At 44.2% G+C, this 24,302-nt stretch overlaps 1 protein-coding gene across 1 annotated transcript in view; it reads left to right on the top strand.

Moving 5' to 3' along the window:
* TRPM3 (transient receptor potential cation channel subfamily M member 3) overlaps positions 1-24,302 on the top strand; it is a 979,327-nt gene that overhangs the window by 206,631 nt on the left and 748,394 nt on the right. The window contains exon 6 of the mRNA XM_086963586.1: positions 9,082-9,253. Coding sequence (XP_086819712.1) covers positions 9,082-9,253 — 172 coding nt within the window. The remainder of the gene's footprint in view (positions 1-9,081; positions 9,254-24,302) is intronic.

Genomic DNA, 24,302 nt, shown 5'->3' with positions numbered 1-24,302 from the left:
GCCCGGCCAAGGAGTTGACCGGGCAGAAAAGGGTTTCATATGGTGGCGGTGTCTGTTAGACACCGCCATCCATATTAGGGTGAAGGCAGTGACATGTTTTTCAGTGGCGGCAACGCCGCCACTGAAAGGCTTGCGGGAATGTCTTGTGGGGGCCCATTGCAGGCCCCCAGGGACTCCGGGTTATGCGGGGTGCGCATGGAGGGTACCTATGGTACCCCCCTGCACTTCACTGTACAACGTGACAGGCACCGCACGGTGCCTGTCACGTTGTGTATTGAAGTACACAATGTGTATTTTTAGCATTGCGCCGCCATACTAATGGGTCCCTAGGTTTCTTTCTTTGAGTTAACTTTTTTGAGCCTTTCATTTGGGCAAACAACCATACCGTGCACTATTCACAACATCCCCACCATGTTCCGAGCATGAAAGCAAGGTTCCTTAATATTTTACATTTCTTTCTATACTTGAAAACAACAAGGGGTGAATTCCTTTTCATTTCACTTTTTTGGATAGTAAGCTGTCGACGCGTTTCAGATCCAATTCAATTCATGAAGCTTTATTTGGCACATAAAAAATGACCATAAAATCACAAAACATATATAATATCAATATTACAAAATTCGGGACATAAAAAAGATATCATAAAATACAGACAGTGTTCCTAAAATAGCATACTTTTACGTGCCTTAATAGAACAATTTAAAAAGGTGGCAGTAAAAAAGCAGATATCGTCAGACTCCAGTTTAAATAACAAATTCATCGCCTGATTAACAGTACATATACCATATTTGACAAACATGGGTTTCGGATAAATTATAATCGAAAATTCATGTACAGTTTACAAATCAATAAAAAGTGCAAAGTGCTTTGTTTGGTAACGCCATCACACAGACAAGGCCCAGTTGGATGTTTCTTAAGGTTTGGCAAAGCCACTAAGTGATGTGCTACGCCAAACCTCAGTCTAGTTAGCACAAACTTATAGGATGGCCTGGTCACCATGGCTAAGTAGCCTGGAAAACCTTCATTCATGTTGTATTTACTGTAAAACATGACTGTGGACATAGATCCATAGGCTGAGGCCCGTTTCCTTGCTTTATGGGCCAGGAATGTTGATTTCAGCTCAACTTTGGATATCTTAGTTGCGGGACTGGGGTCAATCAATACATTATTATTAAATATTTCTAAATAACAGTCGGCAACATATTTTAACCACGGGATATTGTGCGATTTATCCATTGATAAACAATCCTCTATGATAGATCTATTAAAAGCCTTTTCTTCCTGAAGCCATATCGACCACCATAGCATTAATGGCCTCATTGATAGTAGATCATCTAAAAAATGGATATCCAATTCCCGATGAATCAACTCAGTCGGAGCGGAAGGAGGTAAACATAGGATTTTTTGAAAAAAGAGTTCTGCTCCAGTTGCAAATTATGGGAGCGCGTGTGTCCCCATACCCCAGCTCCATACATTGCAATGGGGACACATCTAGCTTGATAGATATGAAGCATATCCCTTGTGCGTCTGTCACCAACTTTTGCCGCAAATCTAAAAACACCATGTGCGTTTTTCGCCATTTTTTTACTAATATTATTGAATTCATTAGTCCACTTTTTGTTTTTCGAGAAGGTTATCCCAAGATAGCAGAATTTATCTACTTCTAGCACGTATTCACTCTCAATAAAAAAGGCATTAGAGGTTTTTCTTCTGGCCCCATAAGTCATTGTGTATGTTTTCCCCTTATTGATAGAAAGTTTTCTATCCTTAATAAAGTTAGAAAATCTATCAATTAGACACTGTCGTCCGCAGGGTGTTCTTGAAAGCAGGACAGCGTCATCAGCATACAATAACACTCGTACAGAAATGCCTTTAATTTTAGGGGCATCAGCGTTTACGTCTTTTAAAATGGAGTCAATTTCATTAATAAACAATATAAAAAGAAGGGGGGCTAATACGCAGCCCTGCCTAATCCCTCGTTTAACCCTAAATTTCGGGGTGCATTCACCTTTGGTGCCGTAGCGCACACAGGTTTCTAACTTTTTGTATAATCTGGCAAGAAAAAAAATTATTCCCTCATGTGCTCCTAGCTGTAACAGGGTCGGCCACAATATAGTCCATCATCCCCTTTTGTATCGCTATGTTCGCCCTAAATTGGCAGGGTATGCTCAGACGTGAGTCCCTTGCTCACTTTGCCACTGGATTGAAGATAGTCTGGCTGATGAGTATTATAAATCCGAAACCGGTCCCAGGATGCTTGTTTCCCGTCCAGGGAAGGCATGGCTTTGCAGTTTGGGCTGGACTGTTACCATGAGGCACAGAGTCAGACTGATTTGCATATGGTCATGTCTGAACTGGGGTGACAGAGTGAGCTAAAGAATGGTGATGGATTAAACCCAGATCATTTGACTGGGGGTGAGTGTTTGATTTGCTCAAACGCTCCATCCATCATCCCCTTTTGTAACGCATTTATGTTGGCGGATTTCTGATCCTAAACCCAACTAACGAGGCACGCTTAGTGATGTACTTTCCTTACTCCTATTTTTCATTCATACCTTTTAGTTGGCTTATCCGGGCATGATGACATCTTTCATCGGCTGGCGTGTGTTTGTCATAACAATATGTTAATTTCCAACAGGCTATTTCAACTTCTGGGTTGCGCCTTTTTCAAGGATTCTGGGTGATATCGTTTCACACAGTTAAGGTGCTGGAACCAGCTTGTTTCCTACCAAAAGGTCACTCGGGTGACTCTGCCTGGATGTGTCCCTAACTTTGAACACTTATTTAAAAAACATATTGTCCCAATTGTAAACCACGGCGCATACTTATTTGGGAACTATCGAACATGGAAAACCAAATTGTCCATGAAGCAGGGAGGTAGATCTGAAGAGTCCACTTGATTATAAAAATTTATAAGCAAATTATTATTGGAGTTGGACTTTCATTTATTGGTCAAACAGCTAATTGTGTTGCATCATTAACCGTTACTGGAATTGTGCATTTCTGGTAATTTGTTGCAAAACAAAAATTTAGATATCTCAGATAACTCATTGAGGCCATCCACTGCTGTATTAAATTTTACAATTGACAAGGCTTCTCTTTGAATTAGTTTTCTATCCAAATCTCCTCCTCGTGGGTCTTGTTCAATCTTAGATATTATGGTCCATCGTAAGTCCTTTTCCATGTCATTGCTGTTGATTCAATAGTTCGCCAACTGAGCCGTCTGCTCCTTCTTATGGATTCTCGATTTATGTTGTGTTATCCTTTGTCATACCGCTTGATTGGTTTTACCAATAAAAAGTTTAGGGCAAGGGCTCAAAACTCAGCAGACCACATTTTTTGTTTTACAATTAGTAAATGTGCCATGTTTCCAGTTCACATTTTTATGTGAAAACAGAGCGCCTTCAATTGTTTGGTTGCAGCATACACAAGTGCCACACTTGTGGTGGCCCGTCATTGGTTGTAGACATAATTGCACATGCAGTATGTTCCTCAGTGCTGTTCTTGGTAACAATGCATGGACCACTTGATTATCAATACTGCTTTCCTTTTTGAGGGCAAACAAAGGAGGTTGCGAAAACAAAGTATCCATGTTCTGGGCCAGGTGCCAATTTGAATGAATAACTTTTTTTAAAGTGTTAGGACGAAAAGTAGTCACACACACTGGACGATCTGTGGGTGATTTTCTGTCTTCTGTAAGAGGGCCTCCCTAGGTGTCCACCAGGCTCTTTTCATGGCATTTTTAGTTGTTTTTTGGGTATCCATGGTCTTTTAGCTGATCAAGCGTATTGTTTGCATGGGAGATGTACTTGTCTTTAAAAGAGCAGTTATGCTTGATCCTCAAAAGCTTCATGGATGGTGGCTTGTGTAGTGAAGTGCTTTATTTCTATTGTTAGAATTGGGGGTCTCTAGTTGGTAGAGGTAGGTACCTTTGTCCAAATAGGGACCCTTGCCTCTAGTCAGGTTAAGGGGGATACACTCCTAGATAACACCTGCTCACCCCTTTGATAGCTTGGCACAAGCAGACAGACTTATCTCAGAGGCATTGTGTAAAGCGTTTGTGAACCCAAACAGTAATATAGTGACAACACTACAAATGGACACTACACCTGTTTCGAAAAATAAGTAATCTTTACAAGACTTAACACAAGACCAAAAGACATAAATCCACAATACTGTAATTAAAAATAAGACTTTAAAATGGTGGAAAATAGCTTAGTTCAATGTAGATGGTAAATGCAACACTTTACTCTCAAACTACCTTAGATGCGTCGCGCAAAACAAACAAAAGGGTTGCAGTTAAGTTGATGCGCCATTCCTTACACTCGGTTTCTTACTGCTGTGCAGGGGAGTTGAGGCTTGCTTCCTTACTGTTTGGGGAGTTGATCCGTCATTTCTTGCTGCGGCCCGGTGACGATGCAACAAGATGGTGCCTCGATGCAATGTGATGATCCGGTGCGATGCGACAAAATGGCATCTTTGATGCGATGCGACAACGTTGGATGTGATGCATTCATGCCCGATGTCCGTGTGGTGACTTCGGTAACTTCTGCGCCGCGACAGGCCCTGCGACACGCTTCTCCGGTGATGCAACGGCAACCTCTGCGGCGGCAACACGCTTCTCCGGTGATGCGACATGCTTCGTCGGTGATGTGACGGCGAACAGCTGCAGCGGCGGCGGGCTTTTTCGGCGCAGCACCAGCAACTGCAGCGGTGGCGACACGCTTCTCCTCGTTGCATCGCACTTCCAGCTCCCAGCGACATGGAGTCTTCTCAGAGGGCCCAAACAACAGTAGGCTCCTCTCTGCAGGTAGCATTCTCAGCAAGGGAGTTCAGGTGAACTAGTGGTGAAGTCTTGTATTCCTGAGACTTCAGGCAAAAGACAAGCACACTTAAAGCCCTTGGAGATTGTTCTTCAAGATTATGAAAAGTTCACAAAAGTCCTTTTCCTTGGCAAATAAAGTAATGCCTGCATGCCAACCCCAGAAATAGCAAACAGCCCAGGGGTAGTCTCCTCCTTCCGCTTCCTTGGTTCTTTTCATTGGCAAAGGTTCGTCTTGATTCCCAGAAGTGATCTAAAGTTCTGGGGTTTGAGCCCCAATATTTATACCAGTAAATCCTTTGTCCTCTGAAGGCAGATGGTGCCTGTGCCCAGCCAAACCCAGTTCTGTGCAGCTTCCTGGCAGGAGCTGGAGACAGCATTGTCGAAAGCAGACCTGGCTGAGGTAGCTGAAAGGAAATCTCCTCCTCCTACTCTAGATTCTATGAGGGCTCAGGTCAGTGAAAGGAAGTCTCCGCCCCCCCACCCTCTATTCAATGCAGGTCCTACTCAGCCCAGCCCTGACCATCAGACTGCGGGAGCCAAGGACCTCTCCAGCCCCTGTCACTCACAAACCAGACATGGAATACACAGACCTAGCAGTGGCATGCTGGATGGTTAGGCAAGAAAATATATACTTCATAAAAGTGGTATTTTCAAACCCAGAAAGTAAAAACCACCTTCACTAAAAGATGTATTTCATAGGGGTGGGTGGATTTTGCGTATGGCGTTATGCAAATCTCTGCGAAACCGTAAACAATCTCTGCGAACACGCAGAAATTCCGCGAACACTCGGAATTGCTTGTTTGCAATGTTTTTTTCCTGTTCGCAATTGCTGTTTGCGTGCTCGGGGGGAAATATCTTGCGAAACATGCATTTTGAGAACGCGAACAAGCAAAAAATTTGCAAAGTTGCGCAGGATTTTGGGCAATTTCGCGTTCTCCGCGTAACGCAAAATTACCCAAATTCTGCGAGCGGAACGGAATTTACCGCCCAGGGATAGTATTTTAACATTCCGAGTTCAAGCATACTAAACTCAAATTTCTACCTAATTCCCTGAGTCAGTTAGGATTATAAGATGTTATAATCAAACTGCCAATTCTGGCCTATGGGAACAGGTAGCCTTGCAATAGTGAAAAACGAAATTGTCTGTAATTCACTATCAGGACATGCCACACACATCAGGTCATGTTCTACCTTTTACATACACTGCACCATGCCCATGGGGGTACCTTAGGGGTGACTAACATGTAGAAAAGGGAAGGTTTAGGGACTGGCAAGTGGGAACACTTCCCAAGTCGACATGGCAGTCCCAGACTGCACACAGGCTCTGCAATGGCAGGCCTAAGCCACATTTTACAAGCCGCTTCTGTGGGTGGCACAATCAGTGCTGCAAGCACACCATCAGCATTTAATTTACAGGCCCTGGGTACACATGGTGCACTGTACTAGGGTCTAACAAGTAAATCAAATAAGCCGATCATGGAGTCACTAATCCATTACCACAATTTACAATAGGGAGCACTTGCACTTTGGCACTGAACAGCAGTGGCAAAGTGCCCAAAGCATCTAGACCAGCAAAAACATAGCAAAAACTTGGGAGGCAACAGCAAAAAAACTGAAGGGAGACCCACGCCAGTGTTGTAACCAGACTTTCTTCAGAAACATAAACTTCAACATCCAGAAATGTCATCCTTTGAGGGGCATGATTCAGGCTACATTTAATATCAGCCATCCTCGCATTTAGCCATTCATGAAACTGAAGCAAGATGTCTTCGTTGTCAGTCCACACCACAAATATATCGTCTATATAGCGGACCCAATTCGAAATATGTTCCTAATTTGCTTTCACATATGATGTGTTGCCTGATATTCCATTTCTGGCCATTTGCTGTGGTGAATTCCTTCATATTTAAAGCGCTTTTACAAGCTTTGCCTTGGCTGCACTTCAAAAACCTGAACAATTCATCCCATTCTTTTTCTGTGGGCTGAAATGACTGTGCACCAATTTATATTCCAAATTGCAAGCTCTTCTGAAGTTTACACATGGATGATTTCCTATCACATTTGCAACTACTGTGTCTAATTTCAATATGCCCCAATGCTTTCTCATTTCAATAGGAAAAAGTTTTTGGGGGTTGCTGAAAACTTTAGTGCCGTTTCATGAATCATCACTAAACTTTCCAAACAAAACATCATCTACCTCTGCTTCTTGGAAAGTTTTGGTGTGACCATTCAAGCGGGTCTTGCTAAATAAGTGGTCCTAAAATACATTTTCTTCATGCAATTTTTCATAGGAAATTTGAATAGCGATACCACAAACTGAACAGAATACACCAAATTTGGCAGGAAGATAGATCTTGATCTAGAAAGTTTGCTTTTTTAGTGATTTGGTGAAATCCTCTCTGTAATTTTTAAGACATTAAAAAATTCAAATTAACGTACATATTATGTGGCATAGGATCCACGGAACTGACGGATCTAACCAAAAGATTTGATTGGCTGCCGGAAAATTTACAAAGATTTTAGCAGCCATTTGAGGACCCAGGGACTCAGTGCTCCTTTCCTGTAAAAAGATTACAAAACAGAGATAACATGACTCCATGACCCTGACTCCCTCTCCACCAACCCCAGGCCCTAAAATGATTTTTTCCTTTAAAAATGGTACTATGGATCCATGGTACAATATTTTTAAAGGGTGGTCTTCCACCCATTTGAAATAAACTCCCCCTAGGTTGGGCTAGGGCTTCTGGGGGTAAACACAGGTATTACATTTGGGCAGGATTGCAGCACCCTTCCTGAGCTTCTGATAGGCTCCAGGGACCACATCACCCAGACCCTATCACCTTGGACTTCAGTGATTTTGAAGTTGGGGTGTGTGTGGCCCCCCTCCCCGGACTTTTGAAAGGCCTGGGGTCCCCACTCCCTGGGGCTAATGTATTGTATTGTATTATAATTGCATTTATATAGCGCTTACGAGGTGTTGACGCACTTTGTATGTATGTTTTAAGGGGAAGGGGTCAAAGAGCCCCCTTTTCGAGCAATCCAGTGGCCCTGGGGACCTACTCCACTGGTGTAGAAGGACATTTTATAGGAAGGGGGTCATGCGGGAGGGGATGGGCGCCCACAGGGGATTGGCCAGAACCTCTAGTTGAAGACCAAAGGCCATGCATTGCAGAGAGTTGGGTGCCCAAGGTGATTGAACGCAGGACTAGGTTGCCTGCCAGGCAAAGCAGCTAACTTCTTGCTGCATACAGCCTAAAGCTCTAAGAAAAAACTGAAAACAAAATAGTGGGCTGAGTCTCTGTGGGGGGATTGTATAAATGGAGTTAGCCACCTTTTGTGTGTTAGGCGCAGAAGCCCTGTAGCTAGCCCCACAACACACATGGCCGCACATGGCAGCACATTGGCTGATTGCCTACCCCATGCCCGCACGCCTTTGGCCATATGCAGATACGGCCAAAGGCGTGAGCGGCATAGGGTTGGCAATCAGTGGTGGGTTGGGTGCAGGACTTAGCCACAGTCCCTGCAGCCAAACCCACACTGTGTGTGGCTAAAGGCCATGCGTGGTATGGATTGGCCATCAACAGGGGCATTGGGATCTGCGGCCAGGCCTGTGGCCAACCACACTCCATGAGTGGCCCTAGGTCGTATGCATTGGTCGGTTGACCACCCACCGGGTTTAGGCTAGGCTAGAGTTTAAGCCTTAAATCTAACACGTACTAACCACTGATATGGTCAAAAGGAATTTTCAGTGAGATAGTTGAGTAAATATGTTTAAAAATAATTTTACATGTTATAATAAGTGCAGCAGCCACAGAATTACATACGTCTGCTGACCTGACCTTTGCCCAATGTTTTAGCAACAATTTATTCAAGAAAGGCATAAAAAACCTAAACATTGTCATTCTAGGCAGTGCCTATTGCTGTACTGCACTTTAAAGTAAACAGCTTTTTCAAGCCAATTATCCTGCTACGTAGATGCAAACTCTACGACTTTGAACAATATCGTACTTCTGGACCTGAGTTATCTAGAGAGCAGATTTAACAATCAGCTTCTGTATGCTATGGCTTTAGATTAGCTATTATTAAGTAGCAAGGCTTACAATCAGAGCCAATTGGTTTTTACTTGAAGTCTCACTCTATTTGGCAACCGCCTTGTTCGCTCATATGGCCTGGCACCTCTTAATACTTTTAATGAGCTTCAGAGTGAAACTTTCCTTTTGTTTATTCTCTGTCTTTTTCATCCCAATCCCTTGCAGGTAGTACGGCCATATCAGACCATGTCGAACCCTCTGAGCAAACTGACCGTTCTCAACAGCATGCATTCCCATTTTATCCTGGCTGACAATGGAACAACAGGAAAATACGGGGCGGAAGTAAAACTTCGGAGGCAACTGGAAAAGCATATTTCCCTTCAGAAAATCAACACAAGTAAGTATATTCCAGCTTTATTTATTCAATGCTAATTTGACATCAGTCTATACAAACTTGCTATTATCATTTAGGTGGTTTGAGACGCTGACGAATATTGTGAAGTGCTCCCCTTTGTCTCACATCTCCGACATTATCTTCACAAGGCCGGACTGGGAACCACAACCGCCCCTAGCAAAGTGCCGGGCGGTCCCCCCCTCCCCCACTCGGGGGGTTGGAGGTGCCGCCGAGCTCTTTGCTTTACCGCCGATTTTGGTACAGGGCTGATTTTGCAGCTATGCTGCAAAAACAGCCAAAAGGGGCCTCAAAAACGACCCCCCCCCACCCCCCCACCGTGCGGCGCATCAGGGGATTGCCCGGTGCCCGCTATGGCCAGTCCGGCCCTGTATCTTCATCACTTTCCATTCACCACTGGAAATGATTTGGTTGCAAACATTACTCTTGTGTTTATATTATTTAGCTTCTTGGATTGTTTCCAATCTCAGGCATTGTTATGAAATATTGAAGAATGTGTATTTGTATTAACAAGACCTCGAATTGCATACAGTGTGGCTTAGTAACTTATCCTGATATGTTGTGTTAGACCTGACATGTTTAGTTGGTCTTCCCTCAAACTTTTTGCCTTCACTCATATTTTGCTGAATTCGTTTTTGTTGACATTAGGACTCTGTGCATTTTATCACTGGCAACCAGTGCTAAAGTGCTTGTGCTCTCTCCTTCAAACATGGTAAAATTGGCATACATCTAATTGGCACATTTAATTTGCTTGTAATTTCCTAGTAAATGGTATTGCCTGTACCCAGGGTGTGTAAATTAAGGGCTATTAGTGTAAATACCACTTTCTGAGTTTTTCCCTGCCAGACATGTAATCTTTAGATACACAAGTCCTACTTTTTAAATGCAATGCACTCTGCCCTAAGGGCTTACCTTATCAGCGACTTATACGTATTTTAAAAAGGAAAGTTTAGGCCTGGCAAAGGTGTTGTTCTTCCAGGTTTAAATGGCAGTTTAAATCTGTACTTCAGGCTGCAGTGACAGGCCTGAGACACGTTTCAAGACGCTAATTTAGTGTGTGATTCAAGGTGTTCTACTGGCACAACAGTAGCATTTAATTTGCAGGGCTGGGGTACGTCATACTATTTACTAGGGACTTACAGGTAAGTTAAATGTGCCAGTTAGATGTAGATCAGTGTTATCATGATTGAAGGAGACAGCACAAACACTTTAACACTGGTTAGCAGTGGGAAAGTGCACAGAATCCTAATGCCAACAAAAACAAATTCAGAAGAGCAGGAGGACAGAAGGCAAACATTTTAGGTGAATACAATGCAGCATTTAGAAAAAAAAATAGTGTTATGAGACTGAAATAATGCATTCTTTTGTATTTTCAGAGTTTGTAGAGTCAAAAGAAAATGCTACTTTTTATGAGACAATTTGGAAAGAATCATTGCATAGTCGTTGCCTCTGCTGTTTCTCCTAATCTTTGTATGTGCTCATTTCACTGTGCTGCTCTGAAATTTTGTCTTGCCTATGGATGCACCGAATTCCACCTCCCACCATTTCCTCAGTGTTGCAAGTGGGTTCTGCCCATTTACTCTGTTCGAATTGTTTGCTTTTGATCACCCTGTTTTTGGACCTTTACTGTGGTTGAGTATCCCACTCCTGGTAATCCCATTAGGACGCTGATGGGGAAATGAATATGCCAGCTCCCGCTCAGCCATGAGACAGTGTAGTCTAGGCTGGTGGCCAGCTGGCCAGTGCAAGAGTAGGATACTTTTTGCTTACCCAATGATGTGCATGGCTAAGGGTGCTCTTAAAAAACCCAAAGAGAAACACATGCAGCGCAAGGTCACCAACACCCATATTGCTCTGTGGGGCTCTATTTAGCAAATGATTTGGCTATTTGTTTTCTTAGGTTACCCCAAATGAGCTGGTGCACCATCAATGTGTCTTCAATACATCGTGGTGGTTGCAGGAGTTGACTCCCCCCCACCCACCCCAGAACCATTAAAGAAAATTAACCCTATGACTCCTAGGTCCTCGGATGCATGATCTGGGGAGACTGTTTACCTTGTCTTCAAGTAGTCCTGAAGCTGGCGGTTTTGCTTTTCAGCTTGGGAGTGCAGAGCCCTTAGTGTTCGGTTCCATAGCTGTATTATGGGGCTTGCAGTGGTTAATAAAAGGTTCTGACACATCTTTGTGATTGTTTTCAAAATGCTTTACTTAAAATACTTGTATTGATAATGATGATTGCAACAATTATATTAATAATGAATGCATTTCTCTATGATTCTTAGGTCTATTGGTTTTTAATGGTAAAACCTAACATGCAATTATTGGGCCTGAGTCACAAAAGTAATCTGAGAAAAAATCCTAACTTTATGACTTTCGGTATTCACAAAGGGCATTCAGGAGTAGTAAAGTTAGTATTCCTTTTGTGAATTGGGCCCATTGTCTTTAATATTATGATGAGCCCTTGACAAAGCCAATAGGTTTGCCTTATACATATCAATGTGGCGACTCCATGAACATGCCAATAGTCTTGCTTTACGTACTGATGTGGACCCCTTGATAAAGCCAGCAGGCCTTCTTTTTCTCAAAATGACACCTGCTTATCTTGCTATGTTTCATCAGATATAGGTGCGGAGGGAATAGTGATTTTGAGGTTCATGACCCACTAGGGGTCAAATGTGATTTGAGCATGTCATCAAAGGTATTGCCATCTGTATATATTTGTAAATTATTGTGTAATATTTAGTAGCGCATGTATAATACATTTACTTTTCTTTTTTCGAAGAAAAAACATTGACTAGAAAATAGTTTATTGAGTGTTGCTGTTGTGTACCGGAGAGTAAAGATTACTAGCCCACAACACCTCCTCTGAATAGGTCTTGGACTGCTCTGCTTCACTTCCCTGAGGGAGTCAAGCGCTACAATGGGGTGCTTGATTCCCAGCAAGGAGAGATGGCCCTATTGTGCAGAACTGTCCTCCTGCACAATTAATAACCCAATTGTGTACGCTGAGGCCCGTCTCTCCCATATCTGTGCATCTGCAGTGCATCAGCACCACCATGACTGCATTTACTTTAAGTTTATTGGAGCCTGTCGTGCTCCACATTTTTGTTTTTATTCTCCTTTCAAGGCAGGACTTGGAACCGAAAGCAGCCCTGGCAAAGTTGACGGACCAACCCCTTTCCTGCTTGTGTTACTAGGAGCTGATAAAGTAGCACAGCTGCAATTCCAGCCCCCAGTAACAATAAACGGCCCCCATAGCTGCAAAATCGACCCCCACCCTTCTAGCCTCCCAGGGCAACGCCCAATGCCCGCTATGGACACTGCCCTGTCTCCTTTCGCCTCATCTGTCTGATCTTCCTACCTTCTCTCCAAATATTGTCCACCGCTTTTAATATGCCTGCAGGATTAATTTTTACTAGTGAACTCCTCAATAGGCAGCATGTTGTGGTGACGTCCCTCACATGCAACAAAATATAAATTACAAATCTTCCCAGTGATTGCTCAATCAGAGGAAAAGTGTATTTCCTCGTGCCCTGTCCATTCTCAAGACGTCCTCGTGACTTATCACTTTGAGCGGATGTTTGGGCTTTTCCTATTGACTGCTGAATCTGCTTCCCTTGGACATCTGCATACTTCTCACCATCAGTCATTTGGGGCTTTCATTTGGAAGTTCGCTGTAGTCAATATCCAGTTCTGGTATTCGGCGGTAGTTTCCACGTCCTATTTGAAAAAGTCATAACAATTGGGCAGTAATAGATCAGACCTACGCCAGTTTTTTTCAGGGCACTGAAATCCCAGGCAATAATGTTCTATCCATAAATCATTTCTTTGAGCTGTCACGACTTAAATGGCTCTGATGTCAACAACAGGAAATTCAGCTTTTTTTGGCATATGAGTTCCAGGCCTATTATTCTACTTTAGTTTTCATTAATCCAATTACACAAGAAATGTTACTGTGGCGTTGCACTACTTTGCATATCGTCTTTTAAAGGCCAGAAATGAAACCAAGATATATATTCGGTCCACGAAAACCTAATATTGAGTTCACACTTCTTATTTAATATGGGAAGATGGAACTTTTCATCTCATAGGTACCATGAGGAGTTCACGCTTCACGCTTTTTGTTTTCTATAAGATCTTAGGCCTCTTTGTGACATGCCAACATTTTATAAATCTCCTTAACACAAAATAAAACATAATGCTGCTTCCATTCTGGGATAAAGTATGGTTAAAACTTTTTGTCCCCAACACTCCCTATATTTGGAGCCATGATGCAAATCCATCTGTATGTAGCTCCTATTTTCACAAAGGTTCCTGGCAGTATAGTGATATGCAAATCCCTGTTTACAGAAGATAATATTAGGGCCACAGTCATATTTTACATCTTTGCATGCCTTTAGTGGGCACAATCCTTTATTTACTCTCGATTGGAACAAATATATTTCAAGCAAATCAGTTAACTGCTGAGTCTCTTCAATAGAGAATATGAGGGCAGTACTCAAACCACTAACACAGCTGGAGGTCCTCATGGTGGACTGCAAGTCTTGTTCTTTTCCTCCTTGACACTTCTGGACCTACTCCCCTGCAGGTGTGGGTCATTCTGCCTTTCAAAATAGTGAAGGGATCAGGTCAACCCAAGCACTGGTACTCTAGTGGTCCAGGCTGAACCTAATGTCCCCCTCCCACTCCGGCTCTGTGATCAACCTCCAGCCCTGTCCCATCATGGATAGACCACAGTATGCAAAGCATCTGCCTTGCAGTAGGCATCCTTCAATTCCAGCTCTCTCTCTCACATTCTCTCTTCATTCCATCAGACATCAGGCAGATTTCAGACACATCACATTTTCAGTGATAGCTTCTCAACGCAGGCCTCCCTCCTTGGACTGAAGGAATATATCAGTCATTCCCCTCAACAAGGCTTTGTAAACCATCCCCAGATGCATCTGCTGTCAGAAACATAAATTCCATTCATATTCACCCTTTAAATTCTGGAGCAGACACTGGCGACCTAGCCACTGCAATCATTTATTCATTCTCACTGTAGAGTATTGCCTGGGACGCTTATAAGTTTTTATTCTATCATTTCAGGAGCAGTGTTTTAAGCACGAATACTTAATACATGCTGTGTCAAATTATCAGAAAGTGACAAGAGTTTAGTTAGCATGTAAATAAAAATAAAAGTCAAGGCAACATTTGCTTTATTGTATCAATTATTGCTTCTGAAAATGTCAGGAAAGCAAAAGGAGCCAGGAGATATCAACATTTCCTGTCAGTTTTTACATTTTCCCTGGAACGACGCACAAAGCATAACTGTTATGGATTCTATTTTAGTTCTTCAAATAAATTATGCCTCAAATTTACTCCAGCGAATGACTTAAGTACACACATTGTATGATCCTCTCCCTCACCAAAGACCCTCACACCGCCAAAACCAACCTCCACAAAGGAATGAAGGCCGTCGCCAAATGGTTGAGGGACAGCCGACTGAAGCTGAACTCGGACAAGACGGAGGTCCTCATCCTCGGATCCACCCCTTCGGCCTGGGACAATTCCTGGTGGCTGACCACTCTGGGAACAGCCCCAACACACACCGACCACACACGCAACCTAGGGGTCATCGTCTACTCCACCCTCTCCATGACTAAGCAGGTCAACGCCATCTCCTCCTCCTGCTTCAACACCCTCCGCATGCTCTGCAGGATCTACAAGTGAATCCCGACCAAAACAAGAAGGACGGTCACCCAGGCCCTCATCAGCAGCAGGTTGGACTATGGAAACGCCCTCTACGCAGGAACCTCGGTCAAACTCCTGAGACGGCTACAACGCATCCAGAACGCCTCTGCATGTCTGATCCTCGACATCCCCCGCCGCAGCCACATCACACCCCACCTGAGAGATCATGACTAAGCAGGTCAACGCCGTCTCATCCTCCTGCTTCAACACCCTCTGCATGCTCTGCAGGATCTACAAGTGGATCCCCACCGAAACAAGAAGGACGGTCACTCAGGCCCTCATCAGCAGCAGGTTGGACTATGGAAACGCCCTCTACGCAGGAACCTCGGTCAAACTCCTGAGACGGCTACAACGCATCCAGAACGCCTCTGCACGTCTGATCCCTGACATCCCCTGCCGCAGCCACATCACACCCCACCTGAGAGACCTGCACTGGCTCCCATTCAACAAGAGGATAACCTTCAAGCTCCTCACGAATGCACACAAAGCACTCCACAACACCGGGCCAGCATACCTCAACAGATGACTCAGCTTCTACACCCCCACCCTCCAGTTCCGCGCCACCGGCCTCGCCATCGATGCAGTCCCCCACATCCAAAGAACAACTTCAGGTGGCAGATCTTTCTCCCACCTCACCGCCAAGACCTGGAACATCCTCCCCGCCCACCTACAGTGAACCCAGGACCTACTGACCTTCAGAAGACTTCTCAAGACCTGGCTCTTCGAGCAGTAGCAGCACCCCACCCCCACTCCAGCGCCTTGAGACCCTTGCGGGTACGAAGTGCGCTTTACAAGTGTTATGATTGATTGATTGATTGATTGATTGATTATGGTTAAACATGTTTCCTATTTCAAAAACACACAACAACTTATAAAAATGAAGAAAGGAAGAAAAGAAGGCAGCAAGGAAGCAAGGAAGGAGTAAATTAAGGTTTTATATAAACCAGTCTACCCTATCTCTTATCATCTGTATTTCTTCAAGTAGCTGTCCATCATCCATTTTTACCCACTATGAAACATCCTAAAAGATCAAGGGCCACATGTATCAATATTAGGAACAGCGATTACCTAATTGTGAATTTCTGTGAATCGCAATTAGGTAATCTCTATTCCTAATGCATGAAACTCCATGAGTTTCATTTAGCGATTCCTAGGAAGTCACAAATCAACCCACCTCATGAATATTAATGAGGTAGGTCGCTATTTGTGACCTATTAGGAATCACTAAAATCACAGGGATGGTGGCCTGCCGGGGTCAGCAGATCACCATGTCCGTGGTTGCTTTTGAATAAAGCAATCATTTTTTTTCTGCAGGCCATTTTCCTTGAAGGAAAATGGGTGCTTTAAAAAAAAACTTTTTCTTTTGATTTTTTAAGAGCAGGCAGTGGTCCGTGGGACCACTCTCTCTCTCCGAAATTTTTTTTTTTAATACCATTCACAAAAGGCAGGAGGACACTTGGAGACCTCTTCCCATGTGCGAAGGGTTAACCCAACTTGAAGTTGGTGGTAAAATGCAAATGTTTTGCAACCACATTTTGGTCACAAAACTATTTTTGCCTACAGCTGCAATTCAGTATTAGGAAGGGATCACCCGTCCTAACACCAAATTGCAAACCCAAGAATAACAACTGCAGGGAAATCTTTGCCATTGTGCAGAGTTTTGTAACACCCCGTGCCCAGGAGGAAGAGGTTCCCTCCTCTAACATTTGGTGCAACACCCTGGCAAAACACTTTAGGGATAAAATCATGGACATTCAAGATTCCTTTCTGACTAACTCCAAACCGACCCAGACTGTTCCATCGCACTGTCCGGAGAGGGATTCTGTCCATTTTCTCTCGGCCTTTAGCCCTATAGACCCATTGGCCTCACGCAGAATCCTTGGAGCCCTGAAATCGGGCTCCCCCAAGGATCCTTGCGCGGCTAGGCTGTTGGCCGAGTTGTCTAATACGATCAATCCGGAAGTCAACCTCCTGCTAAATCAGTCGCTTCGCGAGGCCTGCGTTCCGTTCTCCTGGAAGCAGGCTCTCATACTGCCTCTGCTTAAGAAGCCAACCCTGGATCCGTTGCTTCCCGCCAACTATCGACCGATCTCGCTCCTGCCTAGTTTGGCGAAGGTCTGAGAAAAGGCAGTTACCTCTCAGCTCACCAACTATGTAGAGAGGGCGGGTCTGCTGCATCCGGCGCAATTGGGATTCCGTGCTTCTTACAGCCCGGAGTCAGCTTTGCGTGAGGTGGCGGAAGCCATACGTGACTATTTGGATGCCGGCGGGAGAGCAGCCTTGGTAATGCTGGATCTCTCAGCGGCATTCGAAACGGTGCCCCATTCTCTCCTTCTTGATTGTCTCTCAGCTATTGGCATTGCGGGCTCAGCTTGGTGCTGGCTTAGATCCTTTTTGGAGGATAGATCACAGTAAGTTTGGCTGCCCCCGGCGCCTCGGCGCCGACCTCCCTGTCCACCGGCATCCCGCAGGGCTCCTCACTTAGCCCCCTATTGTTTAACATCTATGTGACTCCCTTGGTCTATCTGGCGGAGTCTTTGGGGGCTAAGGTGATGGCCTACGCGGACGACACGCAGCTGCTGTTCTCCTGGAAACTGGGTGAAGACTCGGTCAGCATGGCACAGAACTGTCTTGCAGCTGTGTTCCGCTGGCTGGATAATGCACAGCTAAAGTGCAACAAAAAGAAATCATAGGTTCTCTTGTTTGGCACGTTTCCTGTGGATTTCAGACCTAGGTTGTGGCCGCCTGACTTCTCTGTCCGATAAGGGACTTCCTCTGTCCGATAAGGGTCTCGCAAAAAATCCGGGGGTCTGGTTCGAGGAAAACCTAAATTTTGCGACACAAGTGAAAAAGTTAACAGGGACATGTTTTGGCACCCTGAAAATTCTGAGGAAATTTCTCCCCCTCTTGCCAACTGGTGCTAAAGAGACGGTTGTCCGGGCCCTGATCCTCTCCTGTTTGGACTATGCCAATGCTCTCCTGGTGGGATGCCCGGGCAATCTGACCAGGAAGCTGCAGGTAGTCCAGAATGCGGCAGCGAGACTCCTCTTAGGACTTTCTACCAGGCAGAGTGTGCGGGTCCACCTTCGCCACCTGCACTGGCTCCCTCTCGAGTCTCGTCTTAAATTTAAGATGCTGTCCATTGTACAACGGGCTCTGTATGGGTTGGGCCCGCTCTATCTTCAGAAGCGTTTTGCCTTTTATAAACCTTCCAGGCAACTGTGGTCCTCTGACCAACTTTTAATACAGAACCCTCGGTTCAATCACCACAGGCTGGGTGGTTGCTCTTTCACCCGCAAAGCAGGTCTTGCCTGGAATGAGCTCCTTCTGGCCCTCCGGAGGGTGTCTGACCCTGTTGCGTTCAAGAAGAAATAAAAAACTTTGCTTTTTTGAGCCCTTTTCTTTCTTCGTCTCTTCTTTATATGGTTATGTGTGTGGGCTCTCTTTGGAATTAGCGCTGAGATACTTTGAGTAACTGCGCGCTTTACAAATTCAGTATAACATAACATAACATAACATCGTGCTAAAGGTGCATTATTGACGATATGTACATCGTTGAAAACACCCACCTTCAGGCATATACTTTATTGGGCGATGGAGCCTCCTCGGTCGGGGCAAGATCATTCAGCATAGCATAATTGTCCTCATATTCAGCTATGGTTCCAGCTCCTACTGGGAAGGCATAAGGAGGCTCAACGAGGAGGAATACTTTTAATTATCCTCGTATTTTCTTCTTTCTACGCGTGCTGACTTTTAAAATATGAGTAGTAAGAGGAACATGCCTTTAATGATTGTTTTTATGCAGAAAGGTGTGCCTTCCTGCACAAAAACAATTGTCCCCTCAGTGCAGGCACGCTTGAAAAATGACACAAGGATGGACGGAATGCAGAACAAATCAAAACATTCACCCCCTGTCAAGAAATCTAGGTTAAATCCATCATTCTTTTGCTCACCATGTCACCCCAGTTTAGACCTGGCCATATGCAAATCAGTCTTGACTCTGTGCCTCATGGTACCAGTCCAGCCCGAACTGCTCAGCCAGGTCTTCCCTGGACCGGAAACAAGCATCCTAGGACCGGCTTCGGGATTTCACCCCTCTTCAGCCAGGATAGCTTGATTCCAGTGGCACAGTGAGCCCAGGACCCACAGATACGGTGCATTCCTGTCCTTTTATTTTGACGCACTGCAGCGCAGCAGGAAGGCTTGCTGCACTGCTGTGTGTCAAAATATTGTACATGAGGCCCAAGTTTTTTAAGCGTGTAATTACTAATTAAAAGAAAGGACCACATGTGATTGTAGGTGGGGGTAGTGGAGGAAGTTGGTTGGAGTGGAAGGGAAAAGGCAGCATATTGAGGGCGAGGGGGAGAGATACAAGAAGGAGAGAATGTCAAAGAAGCACATGGCTAGGAGAGAGCAACTTGGAGCGTGAGGTGGGGTAGAGAAATAAGCACACAAACGAGAGCATTGGGGCAGGGAGAAGCACACAAATGACAGAGAATGACAAAGCAGGAGGGGGAGAGAACCTTACAACGGAGACATCTGGAAAACACGTGAGCACGAGATGTGAAAAGTGAGCAGTGGAAGGACACAAGTGAAGAGGCAATAGTCCAGGGGAAGGACAAACATAAGATGGACAAGGCAAGTCATTGAAAATGAAACAAGCAATGAGAATGACAATAATGCCAACCAATGGTAAGCAATGGATGGGCTTTATGCCCACTGTCAGAGTCTGTAAAGCTGACTTTTAGTCTTTTGCAACAAGCAGGGTCGGACTGGTATTTCGGCAGTCTGACAGTGTCCGTTGGACTGCTGTGGCAAGCCAGTGAGTGGGCTGAATTTTGAGGTGTTTGTGGGCATGTTTTATGGTCTGCTAGGCCAGTTTTTACTCTTAATTTCTGTAATATTAAAATAAACATTGCCTGCAGCAAACTCAAATCCATGCAGTCTGCCATACCTTGCAAAATATCTATATAGTGTGTCTTTACAAGTTTAAAATCGACCCAATTTGCAAACATGGGACACTTTTAAGCTATCTAATTTACTAATAGGGGCCACATTTATTTGGTGCCCAGACCTTTTTTCTGTCCCAATCCGACCCTGGTAACCAGTGAGAGGCTTGACCTAAAAAGCATGATGCAGGGTCAAAAGGAACAGAGAGACCATGAGAGACAGATAAAGTAAAGTTACAAAGGTAAGGGGAAGAGACAGTGCAGATGAAGACGATAGGCAAAAGAAAAAAAGAGAAAGAGAAAAAAGGTGATCGAGAAAATAATGTTTTTCAGTATTGTTGGTTCAACAAATTAAAATAATTACTTGTTTTTATTTATTGCTGTCATACATTTGACAGTTCGTAGAACAGGTTTCTCTATTACCCAATGTAATGGTGCTCAAGTTATTGGCTGAAAAAGGGCTGATCATGTCATGCTGGAATTGGAACCTTTGACCTTCAGAGAGACACCGACTTCAGCAGTGAGCACTTAACTCACTGAGTTATTGAGCTATTTTTTTTGTGCTCTAAAAAGTCCAATTTGCCACATTGATGATTAAAAGCCTTGAGTCGAGTTTTTCAGATCTTACTCTCCAAAGATTGGGTTGAACTGCGCACCTGGCAATAAATCAAAAAGTCATATGTCTCACTTTGACGGCTAATTGCGCCATATCATAGGGCAGGAAGTTGCAGGCAATGGCATTTTTTATCCGACTGGGGGGAGAACAACTTTCCATATTCATCCCAGTGAGCTCACACACATGGTCCAAAATTGTCCACAAAAAGAACTTGGGTGCCTCGTGAAGGGTGTGAGATGCTATATTAATGATATTGAAATGCAGTACAATGCAGTAGAATAACGCAAATGGACATCCTTCAGTTCCTTATGTATTATAACATGCCAGAGCATATATCTATAAAATGTTAGTTTCAGTAAACAGATTTCTACAACCACTGAATTCCCAAATGCCCTCTCCCAGGAGTGAATGCAATCATCTTTCGAAAAAGAGACTTTCTAAGGCATGGGCAAAGTGGGGAATTGTCTTGGGCCCCATCATCCAGGGGGACCCCCACTGATTCATTTTTGGAGTTCGGGAACACACACGTGATAGTTACTGGATGCTGAAGACCCTCGCCTAAGCATTTTAGATGATTTGAACTACAAAACAATACACAATATATACATAAACAAAAATTCATCAAGCAAATACACAAATAATTAAATATTAAATAATTCATGACCAAATGTAAAACAATCAAGATATTAATTTTAATCGGAAGGCCGGGGTTTTTCTAAATTCATTTGCAGCCACTAATCATCAATACTATATTATTTTGATGCACTTGCACTGCTCCCATGCATCAATCTGAGGATACTTACTTAATTTTTAGCTTCTAATTTGAGATTTCTTCACATTAGCAGAACTTTAAAAAAATGTAATTCTACATTTTGCTTCCTTGTATATTTATTCTTTACTTCTCTATTAATATTATTTAATGTTCTAGCAGTCAGGGACCCACTGGGTAGTCATCATGGGCCCCAAGGGGCCCTCGGACCACAGGTTAAGAACCATTGATATCTAGCTCGCTACAGTCGATTTCCATATCTCATCCTCTCTCCTGTCTACCCACTTCTACTTCTGAGTCCCTTTCTCTTTGCCCAGGGACATCTTAAGAATTGTTGTGGGCTCTAGAAAGACATATTTCATCTGTTTTGTAAGAACCCAAATTCTGATAGTTTGTTTTCAACAAACAGGCTTTAATTAGCAGGAAATGGGCAGTAAAATGACGAACAGGGGGCCCCAAATGATGTCTTACCTGGGGCCCGAAAAATCTTTAAGACAACACTGTTAAGAAAGGCCCCACATAATGTTCCTATAACTGTCCTGGTGTGATTCACCTACAGAGCTATGAAGAGCAAAACACTTGAAGAAAGGAGGTTTCTGTAAAAATAGCTGCAAATGAAAGCGGATTAAGTGCCAGCAACGGGAGGCAATAGGAAACAGACAAAGCACTGCAAAGTAACACAATATAACAGGTAAAGTTTCGCCCAGAGAGACGACGCGACTCATTCGGTTTTGGATGGCTGAAGCATCTCCGGGATAAAATAAAAGCAGCCAGGCAAACGGAAACTGGGCTGTTCTGACCTGAAAAGAACGCACTTAGAAAACCTGTTTTGTGCCGCCAGGTATCCTGTTTACAGCTCCCCAGAAGACAGTGTGATTTTAATGGGAACTAGCAGCACAACACTACTTTGCCAAAATCGTTAATTCTTTTAAGGGTCCTCTGAAAATGAGTTGGGCGCACCGTCCAAAGCACGTCGAAGCGCCATAGAAGCAGGGTTTCGTGGAATAACAGCTCAAGATTGTCTCTAGTGAAAAAAGGTAAATTCTCTATTTAGTTTTTTTAAATGTATGCCTGCTTGGTAGCCACAAAGAGAACTGACGTCGACGATTCGGGCGTCAACCCATATAGAAGCGTGGCGATTACGATCACTAGAGCAGAAATCTATCTCTACAATGATCAATCCTACAGAAGGACTGGGAATTTGGCGTTCCAAGGCGTGGTTTGCCTTGGAAGTTTGGTACAAACATACGTTTTTTACGCATTTCCAAACTGCAATCTGACCTCTCCATCTGTATTTTTCCGACTTTTTAATGCATAGCTCCTTTGTGTTAAAAGTTCCTGCTCATATCTGTCTGAGCCTTACCTGTCTCTAGTGTGTATCCCAACAGGGCCTGTGCCTGCTACAAATAACCTGGGGAAGCTGTGAAGTGATTGAGGCACCAGTGGCGGCCCGGCATGCAAGGGCTCCGGCTCACCTTGGAAATGACCAATGGAATAAAAGGCCTGTCCACCCCTGTATCTATCCACAGTTAGCCATAAATTCACTGGAAGGATACATCAATATAAATGGACCTTGGCACGTGCTGCTGAGACTTGACATTGTGCATTTTATCATAAAACCACGCTTTCACCTCTTCATGCAGAGAACACACATTCCCAACATCACTTTAAGATTCGGGGGTGTTCAGGCAATGGAATCCATATTTGAACAGGTTTTTAAACTTTAATAAGGACTACAATTTTGTCGCAGCTATGAAGGATGAATCATTTGGAATATTTATAAATATCGACAAAGTTATGACTTTGTGGGTGTTCACCTCATATTCTGTTGGCCACAGCTGACAGATTTCTTCCCAGAAGTAGGAGGAAAAAATCCACAAGCACTAATTCTTGAATGAAACTTTTTTCCTAAAACGTTTTTGAGCAAGGCCGTACCAGCAGAACAGCAACCTGTATCAATTCTTGTGGATGTTGAGTAATTCGTAACCAAAAGATGTAATCTCATGAGATGCTGAAACTGGTACAAGGCTGTGCCAGTCAGATTCAAACCAAGTCTTTCCTCTAATGTGTATTGATATTATTAATGTTGTTTATATTAGGTAAGTATGTGTCAGCACACCTAAACATAGAATTGACACTCCCAGCACACCTTTGAACTTGGAATTTGGAGGGGAGGTACTCTGAGACAAACTGCATGCTAAGGTGTGCAGTTTTACTGTGCAAGGTCAGGGGCCCCCTTCTACAAGTAGTGCTTGTCCTGCCTCCTCTTCAATTTTTGGTTTGGCCCTCACGCTTGGAGTAGAATAGTCTGCTCACAGAGGGGTCATCAGCTCCCACCTAGTTGCCGCCCGCTGAGTTGCCATCGACTCTACACACATCCCTGCAGCCGACTCATCTGCTTTCATGATAGGAGCCTGAACCAGGATGTGAAAGTGGAAGGTGGAATACTCTAACATGTGTTGTGTGCTAAGGAGTGCACCATCGGGGACCATCTCCTCCGTTTCAGGGTTCCATTTTGGATTTGTGGGCATGCAGTGTCAGCTACACAGCAAAGAGCAGCAATTAAAGATAACATGCTTGCTTTGGGTGGCTGCTTGAACTTGTGTCCGCTTTCCTTGGCTGTATAGACCTAATCAATCCATCAACCAGGACATTTATAAAGCGCGCTACTCACCCGGAGGGGTCTCAAGGCGGTGGGGAAGAGCGGTACTTTACTGCTCGAAAAGCCAGGTCTTGAGTTTCTTCCTGAAGGAGAGATGGTCCTGGGTTAGCCGGATGTGGATGGGGAGGGAGTTCCATGTCTTGGCTGCCAAGTAGGAGAAGGATCTTCCTCCGGTGGTGGCTCTGCGGATGTGTGGAACGGCAGCGAGGGCGAGGCTGGTTGATCATAGCTGGCGGGTGGGAGTGTGGAAGGTCAGGCGGTTGTTGAGTTACTTGGGGCCCAGGTCGTGGATGGCCTTGTGTGCG

The sequence above is a fragment of the Lissotriton vulgaris genome, chromosome 3_1, assembly GCF_964263255.1.
Source record: "Lissotriton vulgaris chromosome 3_1, aLisVul1.2, whole genome shotgun sequence".
In the NCBI taxonomy this organism is placed as follows: domain Eukaryota; kingdom Metazoa; phylum Chordata; class Amphibia; order Caudata; family Salamandridae; genus Lissotriton; species Lissotriton vulgaris.
This window is presented reverse-complemented; position numbering and strand designations above follow the sequence as displayed.